General features: G+C 34.7%; 2 protein-coding genes across 3 annotated transcripts in view; one reads left to right on the top strand and one right to left on the bottom strand.

Moving 5' to 3' along the window:
• The window catches only part of LOC138317569 (uncharacterized), an 11568-nt gene extending 4433 nt beyond the window's left edge, over positions 1–7135 (top strand). The window contains exon 3 of the mRNA XM_069259335.1: positions 88–7135. Coding sequence (XP_069115436.1) covers positions 88–1108 — 1021 coding nt within the window. The 3' untranslated portion in view covers positions 1109–7135. The remainder of the gene's footprint in view (positions 1–87) is intronic.
• Positions 7132–27265, bottom strand: LOC138317567 (uncharacterized). Of its 2 annotated transcripts, XM_069259331.1 has the most exons (16): positions 27181–27265; positions 24363–24564; positions 22605–23272; positions 21838–22003; positions 20692–21495; positions 19682–19854; positions 19060–19219; positions 18521–18606; positions 17993–18035; positions 17257–17369; positions 13992–14159; positions 13145–13348; positions 12750–12844; positions 11728–11893; positions 10755–10903; positions 7132–10090 (listed from the first exon to the last, which is right to left on the bottom strand). In XM_069259331.1, the coding sequence occupies exons 2-16, from the start codon at positions 24562–24564 to the stop codon at positions 9475–9477; spliced, it is 3813 nt and encodes a 1270-aa protein (XP_069115432.1). In that variant the 5' UTR covers positions 27181–27265; the 3' UTR covers positions 7132–9474. The 2 variants fall into 2 exon arrangements, with proteins under 2 accessions (XP_069115432.1, XP_069115433.1); XM_069259332.1 differs by lacking the exons at positions 7132–10090; positions 10755–10903 and adding an exon at positions 10910–11053.

The raw sequence follows: 27265 nt of genomic DNA, 5'->3' as shown, positions 1-27265 counted from the left end.
TATCAATGAACAAAATGGTTATTTTGAGAGAGGTGACTTGTGTTTATCATCATTATTATTCATATTTTTACTTTTTTTTTCAATCAGGATATCGGGCTTGAAATCTTTTGGATTTTGGAAAAACGAGTTTGAAGTGAGTGTTTGCGAAGACACCTGGCGTGAAAACCTACCATGCTTAATCACGATAGTGGAAGACGCAATTCGTGGTGACGAACGCACACGTAGGTCAGGAATTGAAAATAAACGGATCTACTTCCGGTCACGAGAAAAGGACGTGCAGTTTCATCTATTTACGGGAGAATCAGGAAGGGAATGCTTCGGATCTGTAACTCTCTTTGCAGAACGTGTATCGGACGGCTGCGTTGTGTATTTCACATGCAAACACGTGGTTACTCAGAGAAATGCCTTTGTTAAGCTTTTTCAAAATAGATGTAACCACTGTCAAGAAAATGACTACCCGTGTGGCTGTGTTGTTTCGACCGGGACCTGTATTCACACATACGGCGTGGAAGACAGTCATCCTTTTACCACTCTCTCTGATGGATTCGTGGATATCTCCTGCATTAGCTTGAACGGATCCTGTGTAATTGACAGGAGTATACAAGGACCAACACCTGGCCGTAAAAGGGATGTGAGCTTTCCCGATTTAAACTTCCGACTGCTACGGGGAAAGGAGGTTTTCAAAAAAGGCCGAGAAAACCGAACAGCTTATGGGAAGTACGTAGCCGTCCAGTATCTTACACCAAGTGAAGACGATGACAACAGTGGCGATAACAGATTATGGCACTGTGGGCACGACCATAGTGTCAAAATTCCTTTCTGTGATGTTCCACGAAGAATGGATCTTATTGAAGAATCAGGGGATTCCGAAGTGTCTTTTGGAGAACCTGGGCACAGTGGTGGTTTAGTCTCCTTTCTCACTAGAAACGAAGACGTCGACAAAGTGACACCGGCTCTTGTCTATGTAGGAAAGTGGCCTGATCATGAGAAAACGTATATGTGCTACAGACTACGTGAGGCTATGGAATGCCTCGAACAGAACAACCAGTTGGCACACTTCTCTCCCATTTCAGACGACAACTGTCAGGACATTCACGTGAATGGATGACGGCACCGTTACGTAGCTATGCATTAGACACCAGTCCTTTCTTGCTTTTGGATTACTTCATCAGATGCGTCTTTTATAGATATTTAAGATGCTGATGTGTTCAGGAGACACTGGTGTTATGCCATGCTACTACATTCTTTCGACATTGGTAAAGTGTTGTGTACATGCCTACAGTTCCATATTTTCCTGAATGCAAATCAAATTTGGCTGGCTTAAATTAAGCTGAAACGGAGAACATTGTATATTTTCTAAATATTTTGTGTTGTTTTGACCATATCACCATACCTTGTTCTCCAACACTAACTGAAATTGTGGCTTACTCATGACTGGTTGTTGATCTTTAATTTAAGCAAAACGCACACGGGGCGTTGCAAAAAAACAACAACAACAACAACAATTCAATAACAGTATGATCATGTTTTCGCAAAATTCGAGCCTTGCGTTGCTTCATCACAGCCATTACATGATATATTTGGTATTATCAAATGACATTGATTTGATATGAAATCTCAGAATGAAATAGATCGTAGATATTTTTAAATTCCTTTCAAGAAAGTATTCAAGGTGTGAAAGACACGTAAATCAATAGCGAACAAGTGTTTCTAGAGGTGGCATAACATACAGGAACAAAATTAAGCAAGTCGTCCTCCAGACAGATATCGTTATATTTCAAATTTCCATGTTAAGACCAACATCCTGCTATCTGTAGCTACTAAACATATTCGACAGGTCCTGGTATCTCGAAACTAAGAACACAGAATTCATTGTATAACTTTAGTAAAAAAATGACTTTACTGAAGTTTGTTTCGAGAAATCAGGGCTAGAACTGACAGTACTGAAAAACTAGAAAAATGCATGTCAGTTTGTCTGCAGCTTGGCATTTGGAAACCTGGTTAAAATACGGATATTTTTCTTGCCCCGTACCAATTGGAACGTCTCGTCCTCTTCTGTGAACGTAGGCTTATTTCGGAGAAAAATGACGAGGAGATTAGAGTGGTTCCGTTAAATGGAGGATAGGGGACATTATCCCGAGAGTGGTTTACACCAATGACATGTTCATTCTACAGGAAATATTTTCGCAGCATTCTTATTGCTACTAAATTACTAATCCAAAGTAGCTTTTATCAAGTGTAATATCAAACAAATGTTCAATTTAGCAACTCAGTATTGAGTGCAGTGGACCCTCGATAATCCGGATACTAACGTTACCAACCCGAGTTTTCTGAATTGTGAACTGTCCGGACTACTGATGTCCCTCTACTTGGTCAAAAATCGAATCCGTTCACTGATTTTTGTTCATATTGTGGGTTTTACGGATTATTGGTGTTCGGGTTATCAGAGGTTAACTGTTTCATAATTTGCTTAAACAGGCCTGCTCTCATTTCTGATGTTGTGCGATGAGAGTATGTAAATGTCTGATATTATCTATTATGACAATCCGTCTTTTATCCGGTTACTTTGCCAATGTAATATTTTCTTTTACTTATTTCGAGTGAAATAATTCTTGTTTTTTTTCATTGGCAACCCTGGAGAGGAAATTCATGGCATGACGCCAGCATTCGAGGACGCCGTGACCAAATGGCAGTCGGAGTTATTTTGCGACACATTTTGACATCGTAATTTTAGAAATGAAGGCTGTTACAATCTGATTAAAACACAGATTGAGGCTGTTATAGCTATGTCATAAAACATGTTCTTGTTGTAAATGTCTAGAAGCCTAACATTTTGCTCGTCTAGGCTAGCAAAATATCTATGGTATATGAAATGATCTCTCATTTAAGACCCTAATTTCTCTCATACCTACACGTGTAATACTGGCTGGTCTAGGGCAATACTCATGTCGCCTATGTAGTAAAGCCTCGTGACGTCACAGCGTCAACAAAATTACTACTTTCTCGGTACAATTTTAACTTCTTCTTTTTTCTGAAACAATGATGTATTTGTTTTAAAAGATGCAAACAATATAATTTGCGTTGAAAACATCGAGCAATTATCATGCATGGAAAAATTATTTGCATTCACTGATTTTTTTCGTATTCATTTCACAAAATGGCGGAAAGTCGTAGTTGTAAAATTGTAGTTAAACGTCGAAGTATGAGAGAAAAATTCTCTGTCATAGGTGGGTATGAAGGATAGGGATGTTCTACCCTCGGGATCACAAAACGTTGTGAAAGCCTCGGCAAGTCTCGGTTTTTACAACATTTTGTGATCCTCGGGTAGAATATCCATATCCTTCATACACACATATGAAAGAGTCTTGTAATACATTTGCATGGAAATAGAAATGGCTGATTCAAGCGTACAGCCAATATATCAACTAATCTTATAATGTACATATCCTCGATACTCCAAGGGTTATTATCACTGTCGTCATATCCACCCCTTGATTATCTCATAGTTAATCTAGAGGTTCTATGTTTGACAACAAATGAGCAGTGAATCGATCCTTTGAAATACATCGAAATAATTCAGTAACAGTACACTGTGGCTGACTGTGTTTGAAGTTTGGTGTCGTTCTCCCTGTAATCTTCAAAGAAAATCTCTACAGGCCTGTGATTGGTCAGGTTTTTCTCCTTAGCTGTCTTCTGTTTTCATATGAGATAGTTTAGGGACACAACAAATAACTCCATGAGTATTGAGGATGACTTGTACCATGCATGTGCTATTGGATGCTCATGTTAAGGATTTTTTTCCATGTTTTTATAGATACTTTTCCAAAATACAAACATGGTGTATGAATTAACAATGATATGACTGATTGTTTATGTCTATGAAATTGTTTGTAGCATAATCATCACTTGATGCACAGATGCTTAATCAAGATATAGTATGGTCATCGAACTCAAAACGTTATGAATTCGGTCCAGATTTCAGTATTTTCATATTTATTTTAACTAATGGCAAATGTTTTATATAGGATTTTTTGCTTACCAAATATAACCTTATAAATGATTAATAATACCTAATCATTAAATGATGATTTCGAAAGTCACCAATGAGGTTCGAGCAAGCGAACGTCTAGTGTAACTGTCAAACTTTTCTTAGTGTAAAGATATTTTTCTAGAATTGACACATTTTATAAGTTTTAATTTACTGTATATGTGGTTTTTTTTTTACCTTTAATATAACATATTTATGAAGATATCTACATTTGTGGTTTTAATATGCATATATCTATAACGTTTTGCGCGTATAATTATTTTAACCAAAAGACATAATGTAAATATACTCAGTATTTTATCAGTGCTTTTTTTATTCAATGCATAATATTATGATGAAAATTTAAATATATGTTTGATTTAATCTTAAAGCGCCTTGTTTGACCACTTAAAGTGATCATGTGATATTTGTTTTCTTTTTTTTTCGCCCTCTGTGTGCTCCGATTATTTCTTGTAGTGATGATAATAAACCATTCGGTATTTTAGAATTTATAATGGTATATGTTTGCTTTGTCTACATCATAATGTGGGTATATGGACCATTTCTGTACAGTTTTATTTTCGGCCTTAACTTTTGCTTTATATCACATTTAACGAATATTTTCAGGAACAAATAAAACTGTGCATGCTCTGTGTATTATAGATTTTTAGAAGTAATTTGATATGACATAATACGGTTGGATCACGATATCTCCAAGACATACATACGAATCAGCGAGAAATCTACAGCATTTGGAAATAACCATGTTGAATTAAAATAGATCTTTTGACATCACAATACAAAAATTGACATTGAGATGAAAAAAATCTCCGCTACTTTATTGATGATTATGTAAATTAGAACTTGTAAACCGAAGAAATCATTTTAATTAAATTTCATATCTCGCGCATCCTGGCACCGAACATTTTTGTCGATATAATCACTTCCTATTTACTAGACTCGTATGTACTACTAAAAGATATCGTGGTCGTATAGCTCTGATAGTAAAAAGGAGACCAGGTACGACACTTGAGGAACAAAATTTGTTTTTTAAATTAATATTTATTTGTTCAACACTTTAATCATTGCCAATTTTTATTTTGAACATTAATAGTGTACACTTTATATAATATTTTGGAAAGTATGAAATTGTGCATTGTATCATAACAAAAACAAACCGTGTCGAAATGGTACCAGCTTCTACGCCATATATTAAGAGAATTAATGAAGGGCTTGATCTACATCCGTGAAAACGGAAGATCATTTCTGGATAACCCGTCTCTTATCAATGATATATGTGTATGATGTTTATTTTTTTGCATGTTCTGTATAACTTTAATAATGTTTTTTTGCTTTATAAAGTTGAGTTTGTCAACACCTGTAGGCAGGTGTTCTTATAGTTTATGGGAAATAACATTACGTTTGTAATATTCAATCATTGTTTAACATTACCAGAAATAATATATCAACATATATTTTACTCCATAGCGTTTTTATGATGAAATCAATTATTGCTTCATTTATGATGTAATGAGGTTTTTTTTATAGAAAGCACAGTATTCTTGATTCAAATGATTACCATTAACAAAATAACTATTTATATATCAAAGAAACACAATTTAACAAAGCATGACAATTTATTGACTCGTGCCCTATCCGGGCCTCGAACACACGATCTACGGCACCCAATCGCCTAGCCAAACATACCTGCGCCTTCTACCAATGCACCACATATTTTGAGAAATTATAAAAAACCTACTATTCATTTAGAAGTTATTGTCTTTGAATACTATTTCATTTATATCGATATACATTATATATTCTATAATGAAACAAACACGGAATGCTATATTTAGAGTTCAGTCAACACACCAGTTTTTGTATTATATCTATTCACTGAAATTTCCTTGTTCAATGTAGAAATAACGGTATAGCCGGTTATTTTCGCGGACCAAAATTTTCGCGATTTGATTTTAAAAAATCTTTTATCAATTTTATATTTTCGCGATATGGATTTTAAAGGTAGAAATCATTCAACTCATTTTTTCACGAATTAAATTTTCGCGTTCATAGCGATGTGCCGCGAAAATAACCGACTACACTGTGCTCTTATCAATACATTTAGTATGAACTGCATATAAAGTTATAGTATTTATTTACTTCTATTCTTATATACATTTATATAAAATATTTCGGAGTTATACAGTATTTGATGGTTTTTGCTCTTTGATTTGACATAAATACGCTTGACGATGCATAAATAAGAAATTTAGACATTGATATGTAAACTTCTGATTAAAAGAAGTAGATAAAATGTTAATTTGTATTTGTGTTCGGAGAAATAAAATAGTAACATTATTAAGGTTTTTCGGATTGCAAATGCATTATTTGATTATTTCGTCCGACTTCTTTCTCCATTTTAAGAAGCACTTATGTATCACTGATGAATTACAGACTTGAATCAATGCATAAAGGAAAAGATTCGAATCATTATAACCTTCATAATCAGTAGCAGTAATCAATGTCACCTGTAATATATGTACATAACTTGTTTTGCTTAATGATTCTTAACTAAATAGCCTGTTTTAAATATAATCATTAATTGAAATAAGATATACCGTGTACGAGCGGTTATTTCCGCAGAGATAATATTATCGCGATAACGCGGAGCATTTTAAGAAAAATTCATCCGCTAAATATTAAGAAATCGTTGAATCGTATATAACCTAAAAGTAAAATCGCGAAAACTGTAAAATTTCGACTTGCTGAAATAACAGACCATTTGATATTTTATGTTCAGAAACGGATTTTAAATCAAGGTTAGAAAAGTGTTCAACAGTAAGTTTCAAGTCAATTTATTTTAGGTTTCACTCTTACAAGATACTTCACGTCAGTGTAAGAGTAACGAAGATGGAAAATCGACCTTCAAACTTTCAGTCAGAATATCAATTAATTTGTTTTAGAAATTGTATTTTTTTCTTATCTATTATGCAATTGTACTTTGTGTGTTTTCTATTCTTAAATTCTATTGACGCGCTGTTTTTATTGCTTTTAATTTGTACTTCACTGCTTTGATAACTTTTTAAAATAAAATCAATTTATATAATATCCATCTCTCTTTATTTTCAATAGCTTTTATTAAGCAAATGTCCAACCGGAAAGCCAGGATGATTTTGCTCAATTGTCTGCTAAATTTGAAATGGAATGATAGAGCCTATACTGATGCCGTCAAAATTATCTTAGATGACAACCAGTCAATGTCCACAGAGCACGTCGTGTTCTCGCCATACAGACCAGTAAAGGTCAAACTGCTTAGTAAATAATCACATTGATATTAAGGAAAAAACGCCATCCAAATTACGAAGCTATGTCATGTAAAACGTTAAGCTAATCTCCACTCAAATTATGTGTTTAAATTCCTTATTACGAGACAGTATCAAGTGATGTTAAACTACGTAAACACGAAATGCTGACGCCTTTTTACTACATATTATTAGCTTCATTAGCCGAAGTTCATAATCGACAATAATTAAATCATCAATTTTACCGCGATAACATTTCCACCGTACAAATGTTTTGGGAGAAACAATACAGATATATGTATGTACGATTAATACACTTATGCAATAATAATGTTTAACTTGTGATAGAACGAGAGTCTTTGGCCTGCATGTGAAACTAGACAACATGTTAACTGGCTCGAGTCAGTCAAAAAGACAACATTGATTTGGAGGCAATATTCATTTATTTACTTAATTAACATTAAAACACAGCCTTTAACATTAGGCAATGTGTTTACGATCATGTAACTTTTCGACTGATATTAGGATTGCACAATATTTGTTTGGAATCAATTGATAAAGCTAATCCTCTTCTGAATGAACAAACCACAAATACTTGTTTTGCCATCTTTTAGACAGGAATATTTAGTAATTATTCATGCATGATGGACGGATATTAGTTCGCCATACGTTGTCAACCAGCTTTCTTTTCCGTCTACTCGCAATTTTCCATTTCAATATGAGTTCGTGAAAATAGCGAATTAGCTGATTTAAAAATGAATGGGAACTGATATCAATATTAGTGATGTTAATATTTCATAAGCGAAGATGAGCATTAGTAAATTGACTTTGTTCGCAAAATTCGCGAAAGTAAATCAAACGGGACGGAATGTTGGTTTGCAGTTCTCTTCACCGTTGTACAAAAACACAAATCTTGCGACATCAAAAGAGGACCATAAAGAGCTAGATAGACAGTGCGATACAAAATACAACGTGTACGGATATAACATTAAAATGTTCATGCAGCAGGTGTGCAGTTATTGCTACAATCGTAATTACATATGTACACTTGAATTTAATTTTCAATATCATTACATGTAATTCCGTCTTTGCATATTACAGAATAAGCTCCCTTGCATGTAGGTATCCATTGTGACGTCATTATTTTGTGAGCGCAATTCACGTCGATTTCTCCGAAAGGTATGACGTTACACTCGCAAACACATAACGTCACAATCAGTACCTGTCCACAAGGGCAGATAAGTCTTTTATATGCAAATACAGAATTTTTAAGCAATTTTTTAATAGTACTCTCAAAACCACGAAGTATGTACAGCTGTATGGAAGTATTAGGCATAAGTGCCACACGATGTACTATTCAGGAAGTATCAAGTTACAATAATTAGGGATTTACATTCAAGAGTTCATGAACTTATATTCATGAGTGGTTAAATTTAGCGTATTCTACTGGCGATTATATTTTGCAAAAAGATATCAGCGCGAAATCATTTCAGTCAAAACAAGTTTTCCAAATGCTTATTGTGTAAATGAAACGCCTCTAAAATGTGTTAATCCTGAAAATATTGCCACGAAACGATGTTTTACAAAATGGTAGGTATTGCATTGTCTTTTGATCTGTACAACCTTCTAATGAAAAATGATTTTAATTCATGAAAAAGTAGAATGGTAATAGCTTTGCATAAACGTTTGGAAGCTGCTAGTTTAGCATCCCTTTTTGAAATCCAAAATAAAAAGACCTTCGTGGCATAGCTTTGTTTTGCATGAGTTGTAATAACTCTTGACCTTTAATTTGTGATTACTACAATCCCAGTATGGAAAATTGTCTAAATTGCAATTTTGTTCAATGTCCATAATATGAAAACGTGAACTATTATTAACAGAAGTGCATATGCTAAGGAAATTGATTTGAATTGTTCACTTCATCTCTATCAATAACCTTAGCTATTTATTAAGGATATGCCATATTTTTTTTGTGTAAAGAAGACTTCGAGGATTAAAACCGACTCACGGCCCTTTTAAGACAAAGCTAGTCACCTCGAAACCTAGCTTGTAGTTTGTGGTCTCCCAATGACGGTCTATCCACTCGGTCACAGCGTCCCATATGCTAAAGGTTTGTGATGTAACAAATGCTTCATGTTTCCTCGTTTAAACCCACACTTCTCTTCCAGAACTAACATTATCATCACTGTCATTGGTCTGTTTTTGTTTTCCTACATATTGTACTTTTTCATCATTCGATTGATTGGAGGACGGATCAGCATAGTTTACTGGCTGATTCTTTAGTTGGTTGCTTGTTACCACAGAGTAAACTTTACCACTTAACTCTTCGACTTTACTATCCTTTAATGAAGGTGTGGAATAGTTGTGATGCCTATCACTCAATCGCTCTGAATCCATCTTTGAGACAGACCATTCCTCATCGTTGTTATTATTATTTACAAAGTTAGACGCGCCACTACATCTGGTAGGTGGTGACGGTTTTAACATTTCTGACGACATACTTGCTGTTTCTTTCTTGGAATCCATCGCCGCAGCGCCTTCTCCGGAATCCTCGTAAACAGCGTGGATGTATCCATCAGAGATCAGTGTGGGTTGATTTGGTGATACGTCGTACGTTGTATCCTGAGATGGTTGACGTGAATGTAGATATTTGCGACTGTTAAATGTCGCTATAGTTGCGTAGGTGCTTCGAGCGCTGTTTGTTCCGAACGAACTATTCCCGCAAGAAAATTCAGACACATCGTCCAACACTTCCGTCAACCTGAAAAAAGCATTAATGATATAAACCGTGCAAAATTATGCCTTCGGATATACTATAAATTAAAGTAGAAGTCTAAATATTAAATTCGATTGAAAAAAAGGAAAACATAGTATTAATTGAAAACAGCAAAGCTCGTTTCTGGTAGCCTTTATTAACCAGAGCTTAATTAAGTACATTTTGGGAAATGGGGTCTCTTGACATATTAAAAAATGCTTCGTTTTCTCACTTATCAAGCTAGAAATCAAAATAATCTGTTAAAGCATTCAACACTTGCACTAAAACCTTAACCAAAGAACATCATTGTCCATTTGCCCTCTTATAATCCCCGCGTTACCTCTCTTATAGTGAATAGACATATCCGTTAACGGAAAGGACAACAATACCTATAATCCAATGCTAATGCACAAATTAATATCAGTAACAGCATGCAATACCTGCACCATTGTCGGAGTGATTACAACCGCCCTCTTTGAAAGAATATTAATAGATTCATTATCCTTGTATAAATATAGAATCCCGTGCTCGCGCAGATTTAACATTATCAGTGCATCACCGTAATAATATAGGCATAAAATATGTCGGGGAAAAACGATCAGCAGTCCATTCATTTCGTCAATATCTATACGTTCGTTTATACACATGGCCACTTGATATAATGACTCACATAATAGACTCCATACTAGCCAGAAGTGTATGTGCGGTAGGCCTCTGTGTTGGGTCCCTGCTCCAACACGGTTTCAACAGTCTGTACAACCACTCCGGGCAGGCCTCAGGTTGGTTCGGAATCTCTGCTCTGTACAAACTATCCAGAAGCTTAAATGGGAAAGTATATCACTTCATTGCTTTTATCCGTCTAAATCCAGTGACTTCGCCCTTGTAATATTTTTGCTGTATATGTCACTAGTGTAATATATCCACTGTAATGCCATGAGGTTAACAATGCCATGATACCAGGTAACCATACTGAAAGCAGGAATCGGCAATAGATTGACAATATATATGGTCACCTCCGCTAGATTTGCACGTTTAAATATTTTGAAATATATATGTTACTGAAGCTATGTGATTAAACTTATCTTTAAGGTTTGTTCTACAGTCAAACCTCGATGATTCGAACTCCGATGAATAGAATTTCTCGCTGTATCGGACTTTTTGTCTGGTCCCGAATTTCTTCACTATATAACATAACTAACTAACCCATGTATGAATCGAAGTTTTATGAATCGAAGTTCTCGATGTATCAAACTTTTTTCATGGACCATTTGTTATAGAATCATAGGTAACTGACACTCGATGATTCGATATGAAACAGTATAAAAGTTCTTCTTGAAGTTAACTTGTAAGTATCGTTTTGATAAAACTGCACGAGTATTCATACTTAAGATCCTATACGCATAACGGTACATCGAAAGCGTTCTCAACATATAATCGACATTTCTTGGTTAACTAGACATTATGTCAGCCAGTCTCAAGCTGAGAAGGGAAGCTTCCAAGAAGCGATGTATATGCCATATCAAGAAACACATAACCTTTGATTTGAGCTATGATGTATGATGTATGTCACAAACAAAATGATTGTCTCCATTTCACAAGCAAAAACGGAAGATAATTTCAATCACGTTTATGGATTACAGTACCTGTTCCGGAGCTACTGTTGCGAATGGTACAGCATTTAGGCGGTTCCCTAATGGGTTGTTCCTGGCGACTGAAGCAGCCGTGTAGAACTCGTAAATTGCCATGGCTAACATGTACACATCACTGGCCATCGAGTAAGTCCTATCCTGTATGACATCGATGGGCATCCTTCAACAATAAATGTATGTTTATTGTAGTTTGTTCTATAAACCATACAGTGAAAATGAATTCGGATTGCAGCAGTGATCATACTTTGTCGATTTAGGAAAATAAAGTTCCTTTTTTTATTTGTCGGTATTCATCATTACGCTTTAAATGTGATTGTGTCTAAATTTGTACACCAAAACCTTTGATATTCTTGCCATTGAAAGTTAGTAGTGTATGTTGTTTTTCCATGATAATCAGAACAGGGTTAGTAAAGGTTTTCAAATTAAGTCGTTTTTCATAGAAATATAGCAGTTGCGGTTACAAGTAAAAACTGACCTCCGGAGGACCGTTGAGTGGTTATATTTACTTAAGAAGGAGTGTTTGTCAACGGAATGTATACATTAAGGAAATTTGTTAAAATGAATGGATACTGCAAAGCTTAGTTTGTGTTATTATGTTGCATGTCCAATCAACAGATATGGTCATTTAAGAACGGCCTCCACTGTATGGTTGTGTGTGTGTGAATGTCTTGGGCAGCTGCGGTATAATCATGTTGTGTCTCTTAATCTCTGTGTAATACGAAAACTCTTAGATGATTTATAGTGCTACATGTTTCTCACTGATGAATAACCACCGGAGACATTGGCCAACACAACCCACGCGTTCACGTTACACTAACAACAGACGAACCAGTCGTCCCACTTAATTTATGCTGACGGCTAAGCAGGAGCAGAATCCACCACTTTTATAGACAATGGTGCGTCCCAGTCAAAAGATAGAGCCCAAAGCCTTTCTCACGCTGTCGCCCGTTCAATGAATGGATCTTACATCTTTGGTTTAAAAGAAAGATTACTTTTTTAAGAAATTCATGTCTTACCAGTTCCGTCGGTCATCTGTGTTGGTAGATGTATCTTTTATGTATCCTTCAGGAGATTGACACATCAGGAATCGGCCTAATCGTGGCATAAACACCTTGCAAGGTGAAAGTAATAATCTAAATATGACATTGATATTTTAAGTATTACAACGAATTTTTTTAAGTAAATTTATCATATAATATACAAACAGGAAAAATAATTTGTATCGTATCTCATGAAAAGAACAACAACAGAAATGGAATGACTGAATGGTAGAATTCCTTATTCAAATCCTAATTAGGATTTATACTAGAAAAGTGAAAAAAAAATGAAAAAGTACACATCGTCTTAAAAAAAAACCCAACACAAATTTACAAAAACTATTTCAAAACACTGGTAATTATATCATCCATACCTTGCCTTTCGTTTTAGATTTGAAGAGAGTCGAACAGCAGATATCTCTGATGATCCAATTCATTTTGTGCATGTCAGAAACGAACAAGACAGCTTCTTTAATGGTATTAGCGTAGTCCAACTCATTCTCGGAGTCAATAGGATCGCCATACATGCATTCATTGGCTACATCTAGAAGGCATTTTCCATCAAAGCATCTGTACAACTATAAACAATACAAAATGCTGGATTAAAGATGCTTCACCGCCGACAGAGTATAAATGATATTCATTATTTGAACAATAATTAGTGTTTAATCATGTATACATAGGTCTATTTAACACAAAAATAATATAAAATAATTTATTTTGCCTTTAGGTCATGAGCAATCAGAACTTCATTCCATATAGGATATAGTGCCACGGAATTTTTTCGGGATGCAATTAATTATTTTTTTATATTTTTGATTTGAAGTAAAATTAGAAGCTCAAACTTTTCAATGGCGGTAATGGCGTAAAGTAAGTAACTTTTGTAACTGAATAAAAATACTAAATCGTCTACTGCTGTTTTTGAAAATGAAAAAATTCCGTTTGTCAGCGGTGGAGCATCTTTAATGAACATATATGGATTTATCACAAGTATCACTTCCATTAGATACATTATCAAAGTGTGTGAGAGTCCACTATCATACGTACATTCTCGTAGGAAACCTTACGCTCATGCGGTTGACAGGTTTTATAGCACCCTGATCCCCTATTGAATTTTCTCTAATTTGGGAATCCATCGAAGATAAGTTTTACATTATCTATATTCACAATTATGGTTAGGAGAACATCAAATGTGATATTGTTAATTATTCTATATATTACCAGGGTGTGTGAGAGTCCACTATCGTGTGTACATTCTCTTGGTTTTTTCTGTGGAGGAAAGTTAACAATGTGTTGTTTTTTGGCAAATTCTTCGTCGGATTTCATTCCATTCAGTGGTCCATCTATAAACCTCTGGGTAACTGGCTCCTCCACATGAAGATAGATACCCTTTGAAAACATACGTAACAAGATAAGTCATACCATCCAACAAGATAAGTCATACCATCCAACAAGATAAGTCATACCATCCAACAAGATAAGTCATACCATCCAACAAGATAAGTCATACCATCTATCAAGATAAGTCATACCATCCAACAAGATAAGTCATACCATCCATCAAGATAAGTCATACCATCCATCAAGATAAGTCATACCATCCAACAAGATAAGTCATACCATCCAACAAGATAAGTCATACCATCCAACAAGATAAGTCATACCATCCAACAAGATAAGTCATACCATCCAACAAGATAAGTCATACCATCCAACAATATAAGTCATACCATCCAACAATATAAGTCATACCATCCAACAAGATAAGTCATACCATCCAACAAGATAAGTCATACCATCCAACAAGATAAGTCATACCATCCAACAAGATAAGTCATACCATCCAACAAGATAAGTCATACCATCCAACAAGATAAGTCATACCATTCAACAAGATAAGTCATACCATCCAACAAGATAAGTCATACCATCCAACAAGATAAGTCATACCATCCAACAAGATAAGTCATACCATCCAACAAGATAAGTCATACCATCCAACAAGATAAGTCATACCATCCAACAAGATAAGTCATACCATTCAACAAGATAAGTCATACCATCCAACAAGATAAGTCATACCATCCAACAAGATAAGTCATACCATTCAACAAGATAAGTCATACCATCCAACAAGATAAGTCATACCATTCAACAAGATAAGTCATACCATCCAACAAGATAAGTCATACCATCCAACAAGATAAGTCATACCATCCAACAAGATAAGTCATACCATTCAACAAGATAAGTCATACCATCCAACAAGATAAGTCATACCATTCAACAAGATAAGTCATACCATTCAACAAGATAAGTCATACCATCCAACAAGATAAGTCATACCATTCAACAAGATAAGTCATACCATCAACAAGATAAGTCATACCATTCAACAAGATAAGTCATACCATTCAACAAGATAAGTCATACCATCAACAAGATAAGTCATACCATCCAACAAGATAAGTCATACCATCAACAAGATAAGTCATACCATCCAACAAGATAAGTCATACCATCCAACAAGATAAGTCATACCATTCAACAAGATAAGTCATACCATCAACAAGATAAGTCATACCATCCAACAAGATAAGTCATACCATTCAACAAGATAAGTCATACCATTCAACAAGATAAGTCATACCATTCAACAAGATAAGTCATACCATCCAACAAGATAAGTCATACCATCCAACAAGATAAGTCATACCATTCAACAAGATAAGTCATACCATCCAACAAGATAAGTCATACCATCCAACAAGATAAGTCATACCATTCAACAAGATAAGTCATACCATCCAACAAGATAAGTCATACCATCCAACAAGATAAGTCATACCATCCAACAAGATAAGTCATACCATCCAACAAGATAAGTCATACCATCCAACAAGATAAGTCATACCATCCAACAAGATAAGTCATACCATCCAACAAGATAAGTCATACCATCCAACAAGATAAGTCATACCATTCAACAAGATAAGTCATACCATCCAACAAGATAAGTCATACCATCCAACAAGATAAGTCATACCATCCATCAAGATAAGTCATACCATCCAACAAGATAAGTCATACCATCCAACAAGATAAGTCATACCATCCAACAAGATAAGTCATACCATCCAACAAGATAAGTCATACCATCCAACAAGATAAGTCATACCATCCAACAAGATAAGTCATACCATCCAACAAGATAAGTCATACCATCCAACAAGAAAGATAAGTAATATACCATCCAACAAGATAAGTCATACCATCCAACAAGATAAGTCATACCATCCACAAGATAAGTCATACCATCCAACAAGATAAGTCATACCATCCAACAAGATAAGTCATACCATCCAACAAGATAAGTAATATACCATCCAACAAGATAAGTCATACCATCCAACAAGATAAGTCATACCATCCAACAAGATAAGTCATACCATCCAACAAGATAAGTCATACCATCCAACAAGATAAGTCATACCATCCAACAAGATAAGTCATACCATCCAACAAGATAAGTCATACCATCCAACAAGATAAGTCATACCATCCAACAAGATAAGTCATACCATCCAACAAGATAAGTCATACCATCCAACAAGATAAGTCATACCATCCAACAAGATAAGTCATACCATCCAACAAGATAAGTCATACCATCCAACAAGATAAGTCATACCATCCAACAAGATAAGTCATACCATCCAACAAGATAAGTCATACCATCCAACAAGATAAGTCATACCATCCAACAAGATAAGTCATACCATCCAACAAGATAAGTCATACCATCCAACAAGATAAGTCATACCATCCAACAAGATAAGTCATACCATCCAACAAGATAAGTCATACCATCCAACAAGATAAGTCATACCATCCAACAAGATAAGTCATACTATTCAACCTTAAATCATGACATAAATCAAACAACCATAATACATCACCGCTATTTACGTTAATACACTCATTTGAGTAATATATAAATATTCGAATCGACTCTTCGAAGAGAAACACCAATAAAACGCAATCTCTGAATAAACTACACCTATACTGCTCCCATAATGATCTGTCCTGGATATATTTCTGTTTTTTATATCATTTTAAAGAAACTTTTGTTTATTTCTTTTTATTTCGTATAAAATTTAGACCTTCCACCTTGTAAAGAAGCACCGTCAAAAATCCCAAAATATCGAATGAACGGGAATTGAACTAAATGCAGCTTTCTTATCGGTGTAAGCTACGTCGTATTCAACCTTCAGGTCCTAATTTAAGATCTTGACATAGTGTACAAAGATGAGGTTTTTTCATATTGCGGCTACGATCAGGTAATGTAATTGGTAGACGTGTAGTCTGGTGTTCGAAGATTTTGGCCCCCTCCCCGGCTTGGTCGATCATAGATGACCAGCCGGTAAACTGATACACTCCTGTCCATAGTAAGGAGTATAAAATCCCATTGCAATATATACTTTACCTCTTTTCGTATAACAGGTCTATCCGGAGCTGCTAGAGCACGTTCTGTTATTTGGAGTGAATCAGCTGGTATTTTCCTCTTCTGTAGACCGTTGTAGTACAAAGATTTGGCATCTGTAAAATGTGAAAAATCATAGTTTTATGTGTGTTTGATACCTGCGACATTTGATGAAGGTCAAAGTCTTTCACTTGAATGTCAATTCCCCGTTCTGGCATACACAAGGCCGCGACCTCGGTTAAGAAATTACAAGAAGTTGTTTAAATGATTCAATCCAATTTATCTTTGGGACCTCGAATAAAGTCGTTTATTTTAAATAAATTCTGTAGCCTTTCTTCTATCATTCTACGGATCCACTATAAGTTATTTTTAAGGATCTACATGTATGCGTCCTTGAATAAATGCCATGGTCATTTCTATACAGAAATCTTACTATCTATCTCTTTATATCATTGGCAAAAAATCGGAAAGGGCGTTTGCATCTCAGATGAACGGAGACTTGGTCACAATAGATCTAGCAACGATTCAAATGAGGAATTATTGTATTGTGTACATATTATGTACCATAATCAAGCGATTTCTTATCAGTTCTATGTACTATATTTGTTGCATGTTGCCTGTCAAAAAGGCATCATCAACGTTAATATGAGTAATTAGCAAAGATATTTTGATGTTTGTAGGAATAATTTTTCATAATAATGTATATTTGTATCGATTCAGTTGGTATCAAATGACTTACCACCTCCAATACTTTTCAGTTGTCTCAGTTTCAATGTCGTCCCCTGAAATTATTAAAAATTATCATGAATATTCAATTGAGAATAAGATGCATTTGTTTCTTTCCAGAAGATTTAGAATATTATTTATGAAAACATTTAATTAAGATACTACAGTACTTAATCCAGAATACATTAGCTGGCGGGTTAATTCAGCCAAATACCATGGTAACAAAATTACATCAAATACACAGAATAAAACGTATTGCATTCCGGTTATTAAAAAACAGTACACTAGTTTAGTGTAAACAAATGTACATTTAATGAAATTAGATTGTATAATTATCTATTTTGAACTGAAGAGAATAATTGGGTTATGACAAAAAGTGTAGTGCTCCAATTATATTTCATAAAGTAAGTGTAATGTATGTTTAATACATGTATGCTCAATGGAGACCACAGTGTAGTGGAAGCACTTTTTTGAAAGGAGCATACATTGTCCGCTTACATGCTTTATTGAATAAAAAGTTTTAGGGAAGGTTAAAACATACTCGTTCTGGAGAGTCTTTCTGTAGTTGGTTAAGCTCAGGGTACAGATTCTTTCTGCTAGAGAATGTAATCTCGCCGCTATGAGAAGCTGTGTCAAATTTAACTTTGGGTAAATCATCAGATTGTATATAATCACACGTAAACAACACATCCAATGTACATATTTCTAATAATTGAATGTAGGAATTAACGAAACCTCCACTACTATCAGAATTTCTGTATTATGACAGTTGTACGCCAATTTAATTTCGCGGGGACAAAAAAGATTTCCATTCATGCGACTTCTTTTATAGACTTTGGCTCATCATAGCTTAAAATCTCAATTCTACTGATATCCAAAACGTTTTCGAAGGACTTTGTTTTCAATCGTCCGTGGAACATATGCGAAATGTGAGTTCATACAAAAATGAGATTTTTTAAAGTATAAATGAAAATACTCTCAAACTGAACATACTCGCAAAAAAGACGAAGCAAACAAACGCAAGTAACTTTGAACTACTAAAAAAGAATACTAAAACAACAAACAAAATATAACGTTTACCCTGACTTATTGGTGCATCTAGCCATCTCTCTATAGTTTCCTCTGCATTCCGTAGACACATCCGCTCGCTGGGAGGCGTTCGCACGCATCCTTTAATGACGTCATGGATAGCACGTGGAATGCATGGGTACCATTTCGGTTTAAGATCATGAAATAGTACCTAATTTAAACAGCAGAGAATAAATTTGTATTGTTTCTACCGTGTCGGATAACATTTTATGCTCAAATATCGCATAATTCTTATGTCTTACTTATGTGAAACACTTTAGGGTATACAATATGTCACGTCTTCTTTATCTTAACTATATTAGGAAATATATTTTGCTATCAAGAGCCCTTGTTTGTCCATATGTACGTTTTTACAATTATTCAAGTAACATTTGTATCTCGCAAAACCATGTATTGGTTTATAGAAATTATATTTCTCAAGAAACAATTACGTAACGTCAGGATTTTTTTTTCACTTATGAATCCATGCTCTGGTTGCTTTGCAAGAACAAGTATCATACATATAATGGTAATTACCTTACATCTAGCAGGCTTCAAATAACAGAAAATTAGATTATCTATTTTACGTAATCCATTTGAAATATGGCGATATAAATCCGTTCGTTGTACTGACCATTTCCATGACGTCATCAAGGTCATATCCGTAGAGGTCAGTGTATGGGTGACAACCATGAGTGAAAATCTCATACAACAACTGCCCATACATCCACACGTCGGAGGCGCAGGAGAACTCGTCTTCACACAGCGACTCATACGAGGACCATCGAATAGGGATTTCGCCAGCCGCTGGAGCAATGATTGTATACTTAGTTATCACATAACTGGCCCGTCAAGCCTTGTCACATGGCTATGTCATAAATATCGTGTAATGACACTATTATGACGTTACATATAGTACTGACGTCATAATCTACATATGACGTCGCATCGCTGTCTCAGTAGACGGAAACGTCACATGCAAGCCGGATTTTTGTTTTATAAAAAGACGAAGTTAAAAGTTTTACATATATATATTGTATTAATAGAAGTTTTGTGATGAATAGAATAAAGGCTCGTGGCATATCAAATTATTGAACTCGTTTGATTAATTGCATATTATAAAGCCACTCATGTAAGATCCTCTATGTATACATAATGTTTTACCGCCCATTTCGGTTAACACAAACTGGTAAACTATGTATTAGTTCATAATTAACCTTTTTAAAGATGCTCCACCGCCAACAGAGCGTAAATGATATTCATTATTTGAACAATAATTGGCGTTTAATTGTGTATATATATATGCCTAATTAGCACAAAAAATGACATAAGATAATTTAGTTCGCCTTTGGTGCATGCGCAATCATTACTTCATTCCATATAGGATAAAGTGCCACTGACTTTTTTCAGGATGCAATTAATTATTTTTCATATTTTTAACTTGAAGTAAAATAAGCAGCTCAAACTTTTCAATGGTGGTAATGGTGTAAAGTAAGTAACTTTTGTATCTAAAGAAAAATACTAAATCGTCTGTTCCTGTTTTTGATAGTGAAAAAATACCATTTGTCAGCGGTGGAGCATCTTTAATTAAAATCTAATTCTAAAAATGTAATTTTAGAAGTAACAAAATATTGTTAAAAATACCTTGGGTATTATTTTCACCAAATCCGTGAGAATGCGTTCGTGAGGTTCTCACAATGCTGAAGTCTTCCAAGACAGCCGTTTGATTGCGGTATCTGAAACTCGCGGCTGTTACATTCCTGTGAATAAAACCCGCATCATGAACAAATCGCAACGCTTTCACAGCTCCTAAACTCACAAGTCCCAACTGTTTTTCTGATATCCATTTCCTATTCTTTCTGTGCGTCAGTAGGTGATGGCTTAAAGTTATTTCAGGTAGTGTTTCAGCCACATAAAACATGGGCAAAGGTTCTGTTTGAAACGCCAACAGACGCTGGACGTGTTCACTTGGTCCATGAGCAGACATTTTTCTCAGTGCCTTAAGAGTGTTGAAGTGTTTGGCGGTCTGTGCAACCTGTATTGCACTTTGGTGGTACTTGTCCAAGTCGAATGTTCCATTTTGCATCGTATCCAGGGAAGGTAAGAAGACGTGTGTAGTGACGTCAATATGCCCTACGATACAGCCTTGCAATGAGTACCACTTTAGGTTGGCCTCTCCCATTGTTGAAGAGTGAGAAGAAAAATTCAAGCGTTCAAGAGACCTAGTCAGATAAGTCAACAGAGTTTCGTTTAACATGGATGACGTTTTCTTATCAATTATTCCAGTAACTCTCTGCACAACTCGGCCAGACTCGTGAAAGAGAATGACTGTGACTTCGTCCTGTAAAGCTTGACGCACATCCTTTCTGATTTTTGGACTGCTAATGATCATTTCCAAAATGTCACAAAGTTTATCTTGTAGGCTTCCTTTCGCTGAATGCAGGATATCTGGATTACATGGGATTAACCAAGATTAAATGACAGCTTGCAAATTATGTGACGTTGCTTGGCCGTATTTACCTTACTCAATACAACATAGAGTAGTTGATACGTGTGTGAATGATACTTAAAATTACAATAAACATGTATCCTATGTAAGTAATAAAAGCAAAAACTCTACCTTTGTGACTTACCGGGTGAAACTCTTACACTCAGCTTGGGTTTTTACGTTTGATGACTTTGTAATTGGGACGAGGTTACACGACATGAAATGATGAATTAAATATGTTCTTGTAAATATATGTAACATTGTATGTAACAAAAAAGTAAAGTAATATATAATGTACACACGTTTCATGTGGGACTTTTCGAGCACATTGATTATCGCCCTTGTTGCAAGCAGAAGCAATCCGTAGATCGGTTTCTCCAACTTTGACTTCTTGTAGAAATTTAAAACCGATTCTATACATAAACGGAGGAAGTCCAACGTCTCCACTGAGACAGGGAATTTAGATATCTGTAAGTAGGTAAATAAGTACATAATATACATACTATTGACATTCTCGTAAGAGAGTATGAAATTTGTTAAAATTTCAAGGTTCTGATTGACTTAAATGGAAAACAAATCAGGTCGAGAACAAATGCAAAATATATCTAAATATGAGAGCACAGCAGACGGCAATTGCCATAGGAAAACATTAGAAAGGAACTTGTACTATTGCACATTGTATTAAGTCGTTCAATAACAAAATAAGATAGATAACGTATGCTTAACAAGATTTAGTTATGATATCGTAAGCAAGCGTTGCCAAATGCAATTTTAATGTCGTTCATAAAAGGGTCTAAATATAGAAAACTGATATGGAGTATTCTCTGCATAAACACTTAATTGAACATTAAAGGTTCTGCTCAAGAAAGTATTTACAATACATTTTGTATTTAAAATTTACAATCAAGAGAATAGAATAGATATTGAAATAGTGTTCATAGTTAAGGATTCCTTGCCAAAATTCTTGCGACAACAAAACCGTTTCTATAGTTAGACATCTACAAAATCTAACTATATCTGAATAGGAATGATTATAAAAACTTTTCAGTGATTTCCAGTAATAAATTACCTGTATCATGACTCCAAAAACTAGAGAGTAGTGTTCCAATATGGACATTTTACTAAATTCCTTGGATAACCGCTTTCTATGACTGTCATTACGTAGTTCTTCACTAAAGTTCCCGAGCTGAAGATGACTCATCTTGGCTTTCATCAGAACGTCATGAAGACCCGCCAGTACCATTTGCATTGATAGACGAAGGTCAACTAAGGTAGGCGTCGCATCCAGTGTCCCTAACTTCTCCGTTATATCTATGTAAGTTTGGAGTGTGTCTCTCGTAGCCACTGAAATCTGTTCTCTATCATGGTGATTCAAACACTGATGATGTAACACCAATAGCACCAAGATCACAACGGGTTGTATTCTGTGCATTGAATCGGGCTTCATGGCGCGCTTCTGAAGCACTACAAACAAAATTCTTAAACACGACAGTAGATTTGTGAAATGATGGCGCTTCGTGTCCAGTTCAAGTAAAACTTCCGACATCAGTCTTGAGACTCGCGTTTCAATAGCTTTGTGATCACAGTCCAGTAGCTGAGCCAGTGTTTCAAGATCACGGCCAGAGACGGCTTCAGGAATAGTGCAGGTGTGTATGTGTTGGATCATTTCTGATACCTCTTTAGGATCGCCTGTGTTCACACAGCGGATAATGTCGCCTAAATTAATATCGCCCGTTACTGAAAGAATATATATTAGATTTATCATTGTTGATTTACAGTGTTTTTTTTATAAATGAAATGACATATACTGATACGTCATGCTACAGTTTTAGTATCCTCTATATATTGACTTCCATCGCTATTAACTGATGATAACTGTATAGTATTTACATTTCCGTTTTCTCCTTGCTATATAACCTTACCAACTGCGAAATCGTGTACACTTACGTAAACGCAGTGGTTGCTACGCAAGAATACACACACCAGAACACGACTTCCACAAGTAGTGTGAATGCGCAACAGGTTAGGCCTTGGCTATTCTTTAATATAATACATGTAATGTAAATCTTAAATGATATATCAGAAAATAAAATATTTAACAAATATTGTATAAATGGGATGAAAAAAGACCAAATTAATGTGGAACTATATTTTGTGTACTCTCTGAATTTGACAATATTTCCCGCAAAATTGAATCCAGCTGTTCTGGGATACCATCAATCGACCGGCTGTTTCAACAATCGTATAATATGGAAAAACACAGTTTTATTTTATTTTAACACTTAATTTAAATGAAATGGTTGGTCGAAATTGGTCGCATTTTTTGTACAGATATTTTAACATGACGCGCTAACGCACGTCATTTAAAATATCTGTACAAAAAAACTGCAGTTTACACACCAGTAAACAACAAAAAATAAAAATCATTCCTTAACTATTTTTTTCGCGGCTACTATTTTCGCATTTTCTATTCCAAACTAGCTTCGCGAAGATTAACTTATGCGATTTTGAAAATAAAATGTAAACATTCATCAATATAAACGATGTTTACATGTTTTGTGGAGATACACATTCACGAATTTACTGTGATTGCGAAATTTGCGAAAGTAAATCGCACGCAAACGAAAGATGGTCTACAGTGCACATCGTTGTACTGAACACATCCTTATAGCTACAGCATGTAAAATGTAACAAAATATATATATAATATATTAATAACATATCTAAATTAGTCACCTGTGTATAGTGAACACCTCTGTATATTGAACACACGTCTATTGTAACTTTAAGTTTTATTTACCTGTCGCGGTATCTAGCTAGTACTCACGTTTCAATTTGCAGAACTCTTCCGTGGAATACACTCCAGAATCTTTGCCCTCGTCATCTGATGTTCCACTTATTTTGAGGAATTGATGATACATTTCCTCTTCCTCTGTAAAGTCGGCGTATATTTCATCGTCATCGTTAATCGGCGGTCCAGGCGAGTGGAAGATTTTAGCCAGACGCCGTGGCAGGGGAGGGAGCGCCATCTGATAAGCAATAGAAGTTTTCATATGAATAACCTACTATCGCTTTAAATTGGTTTGACGTCTTATCAAGACGAGCACCGTTTTACCCCATTGATATCAAACGTTAATTATGAGGGGAAATCAAGCATTTGTTTTAAAAAAGGGCCTTACAATATATCACAACTGTTAAACAAAAATATATAATAAAATGCATTGTTGATTTGTATTTATGGTGCGAATTTACATCAGACGAACCTAAATTTAAAAAAAAAAATAAAAATGACTGAATATCGATCTAGAAAAAATAACAGGCTCAAGTTTTTGAAACTTGACAGAAAGATCAAATGGATAGAACAAAGATAAAGGATAATGAACTTACGGTAAATCCTAAGCTGGATCTCTTAACTACTTACCATCGCGTTCTCTACTATGTGTTCTCGTATGTTTGGCAGTATCTTACCTATCAATACACACCTTTGCCAATCTTAAATCACTTCAATCCCACGGTCAAATATGACAAATGAATGCCAATGTCGTAAAATTTGTTGTCATAAATAGTTATAAGAAGACAACATATACTTAAGGCCATTCGCTTACTTATTTAAACATTGATGTCATTGTTATTAATGCGTGTCACTTAAGGATGTATTCTTCTGAGGTTTCAGTCCCGTTGAAGTCTCGTTGCATCATAGATCAAAGAAGTTTTGAGATTTTCAAATAAAATATATCAATATCTGTAGCAAGTTGCCAGACGCAAATTTTGTCAAAAAATAACATTTCTATTTTTAGGAGAATTTTTTATATGGGGATTTTAAGAAATGGCCCATTTGGCGGCCATTTTGAAATTGTGTTTTTTTCGCTTCAAGTAGAGCCACAGTTTTACCATTTTTTACTGAAATTGTTTTTACTTATATCATCACTGCGCCAGCATTTTTAGCTGCATTGAGCTAATTTTTGCTGCAAATTGTTACGAGGTTCGTAGTAATCAAAATATTAAGCATTAATATGTGAAATGACACACTTTGGTGATTTTATTTTTACATTTATTGGTAATTTGGGCACTTTTATTTTTTACTCTAAAATACTGAAAAATAACAAAAATTCAAATGGGGCAAAAAAAGTAAGCACACGGACTCCAATTTTTTCTTCCTGATTTAGAAAGAGCAACCGTTTCCCTATTGATATGCAAAATAATAACAAAAGTTTAATACCAGAACTTTTTCTATAAAGGGTTAAATTTAGCAAAAATGGCTGAAAATGGTGCATTTTCTAGTTAAAAATTAAGGGATAGGGGTAGCATATATTGTTATTCTGAGAAAAAATATTAGTCTAATTGATCAAAACTGGTATATTTTTAAAGAAGACTACTAGATAACGAATTCTACAAACATTCATACATATCAAACACCCCATTAAGAAATTATGGCTTTAATCTCTATCTTATATGGTGAAAACGGCAAAATTCTCATAAAATCCAATTTTTGTCAACTAGGTTTCTTTGAGTGACAAAAGCTCAAAAACGAGCACACGGACATATGTTTTTGATTCCATTTTCTTTTATGGTATGAACTCCTTTTTTCAAAAATCTATATGAGAAAAAAAGTTTAACACAAGAATATTTTGACTTCTCAGAGGTGTACATCAACAATGTTTCCACACAGTGTAAATCCGCAGAAAATTTGCAATCTGATCATGTGAAATTCGAAATTTTTGAGGGATTTTTTTTTTTATACAAAATGACTACGTCGTTGTTTTAGCCAATCAGAGACGACGTTACAAACGACGGCGTCATATTTACCTCACGAGATGATAACATACTTTTTAGGATAATGGAAATGCTCGTTTTATTCAAGATTGATTATAAAATAAACGGCCAACCAGAATGTCAGCTTGATATAAAAACAAAGAAAAATTGGTAAGTATTCGGATATGTATCCACCAAATTACAATTGCTTTAATTATCCAACGTATATCAGCGAATGATCGAGTGTTATTCTTCCAACAACATCCTGAACCTGACCAATTAAACATCGACATTGCATTCTAAGTATGTATATCTCCAGTATCACATTACAACCCCTGTGATTACAAAAGTATATATATGTATTTCGTTTACAATATATATATTTATTTCTATTAAGATTGATTTATGTATAAATGAGTCACTTGACTTTCAATGTTATCAGAATCACACATTTTGAATGGTAAAGGATACAGCTTTTTGTTATTTTATGTTATTTTTCAATTCGAGTTGCACCCTAGTTATCTTATTTGTTCAGCACATACGTGCAGAGAGTCATGTGTCAGAACGTCCTTGTTTAGATTCGCCGTCATACATAGCTGTATATTAGATATGGATATCTGCCAGAATCCAAGTTTACTACACAACATGGCCAATGGTCAGCACGGATCACACTGGTCAGAAGCAGGGTAGAAGGGACTTTAACCATTACACACATATATAACCTATTCTCAAACTAGGTCAGATGTTACTTATGTCGGTTCGCTTGTTGACAGTGATTGGCAAAGTAGATTAGATAACGATTATAACTTTTACCTTTTGTTTTGTTTGAACTCGCAAGGCAGGAAATAAATATTCGACAATTTTAAACAAAATTCGATGTAATTCAAACTTACCTTTACATATGCGTCTTTTATTTTTCTTCCATGTAAGTGTTCGTTTATTTAGAAATTTCCAAGTGGGTTTTAAATAGATTTTGAC

The sequence above is a fragment of the Argopecten irradians genome, chromosome 3 (assembly GCF_041381155.1).
Source record: "Argopecten irradians isolate NY chromosome 3, Ai_NY, whole genome shotgun sequence".
Taxonomy (NCBI): domain Eukaryota; kingdom Metazoa; phylum Mollusca; class Bivalvia; order Pectinida; family Pectinidae; genus Argopecten; species Argopecten irradians.
Note: the sequence above shows the minus strand (reverse complement) of the source record. Positions and strands in the feature narration are given on the sequence as shown.

Bases quoted from the DNA above. Each gene is read 5' to 3' on its own strand.
- LOC138317567 (XM_069259331.1), bottom strand. From the start codon at position 24,564: ATGGCGCTCCCTCCCCTGCCACGGCGTCTGGCTAAAATCTTCCACTCG. The intron at 23,273-24,362 runs GTGAGTACTAGC...ATATTCTTTCAG, and splicing joins AGAGTTCTGCAAATTGAAAC to TAACGGGCGATATTAATTTA. The intron at 21,496-21,837 runs GTGTGTACATTA...CATGTAATCCAG, and splicing joins CGAAAAGTCCCACATGAAAC to ATATCCTGCATTCAGCGAAA.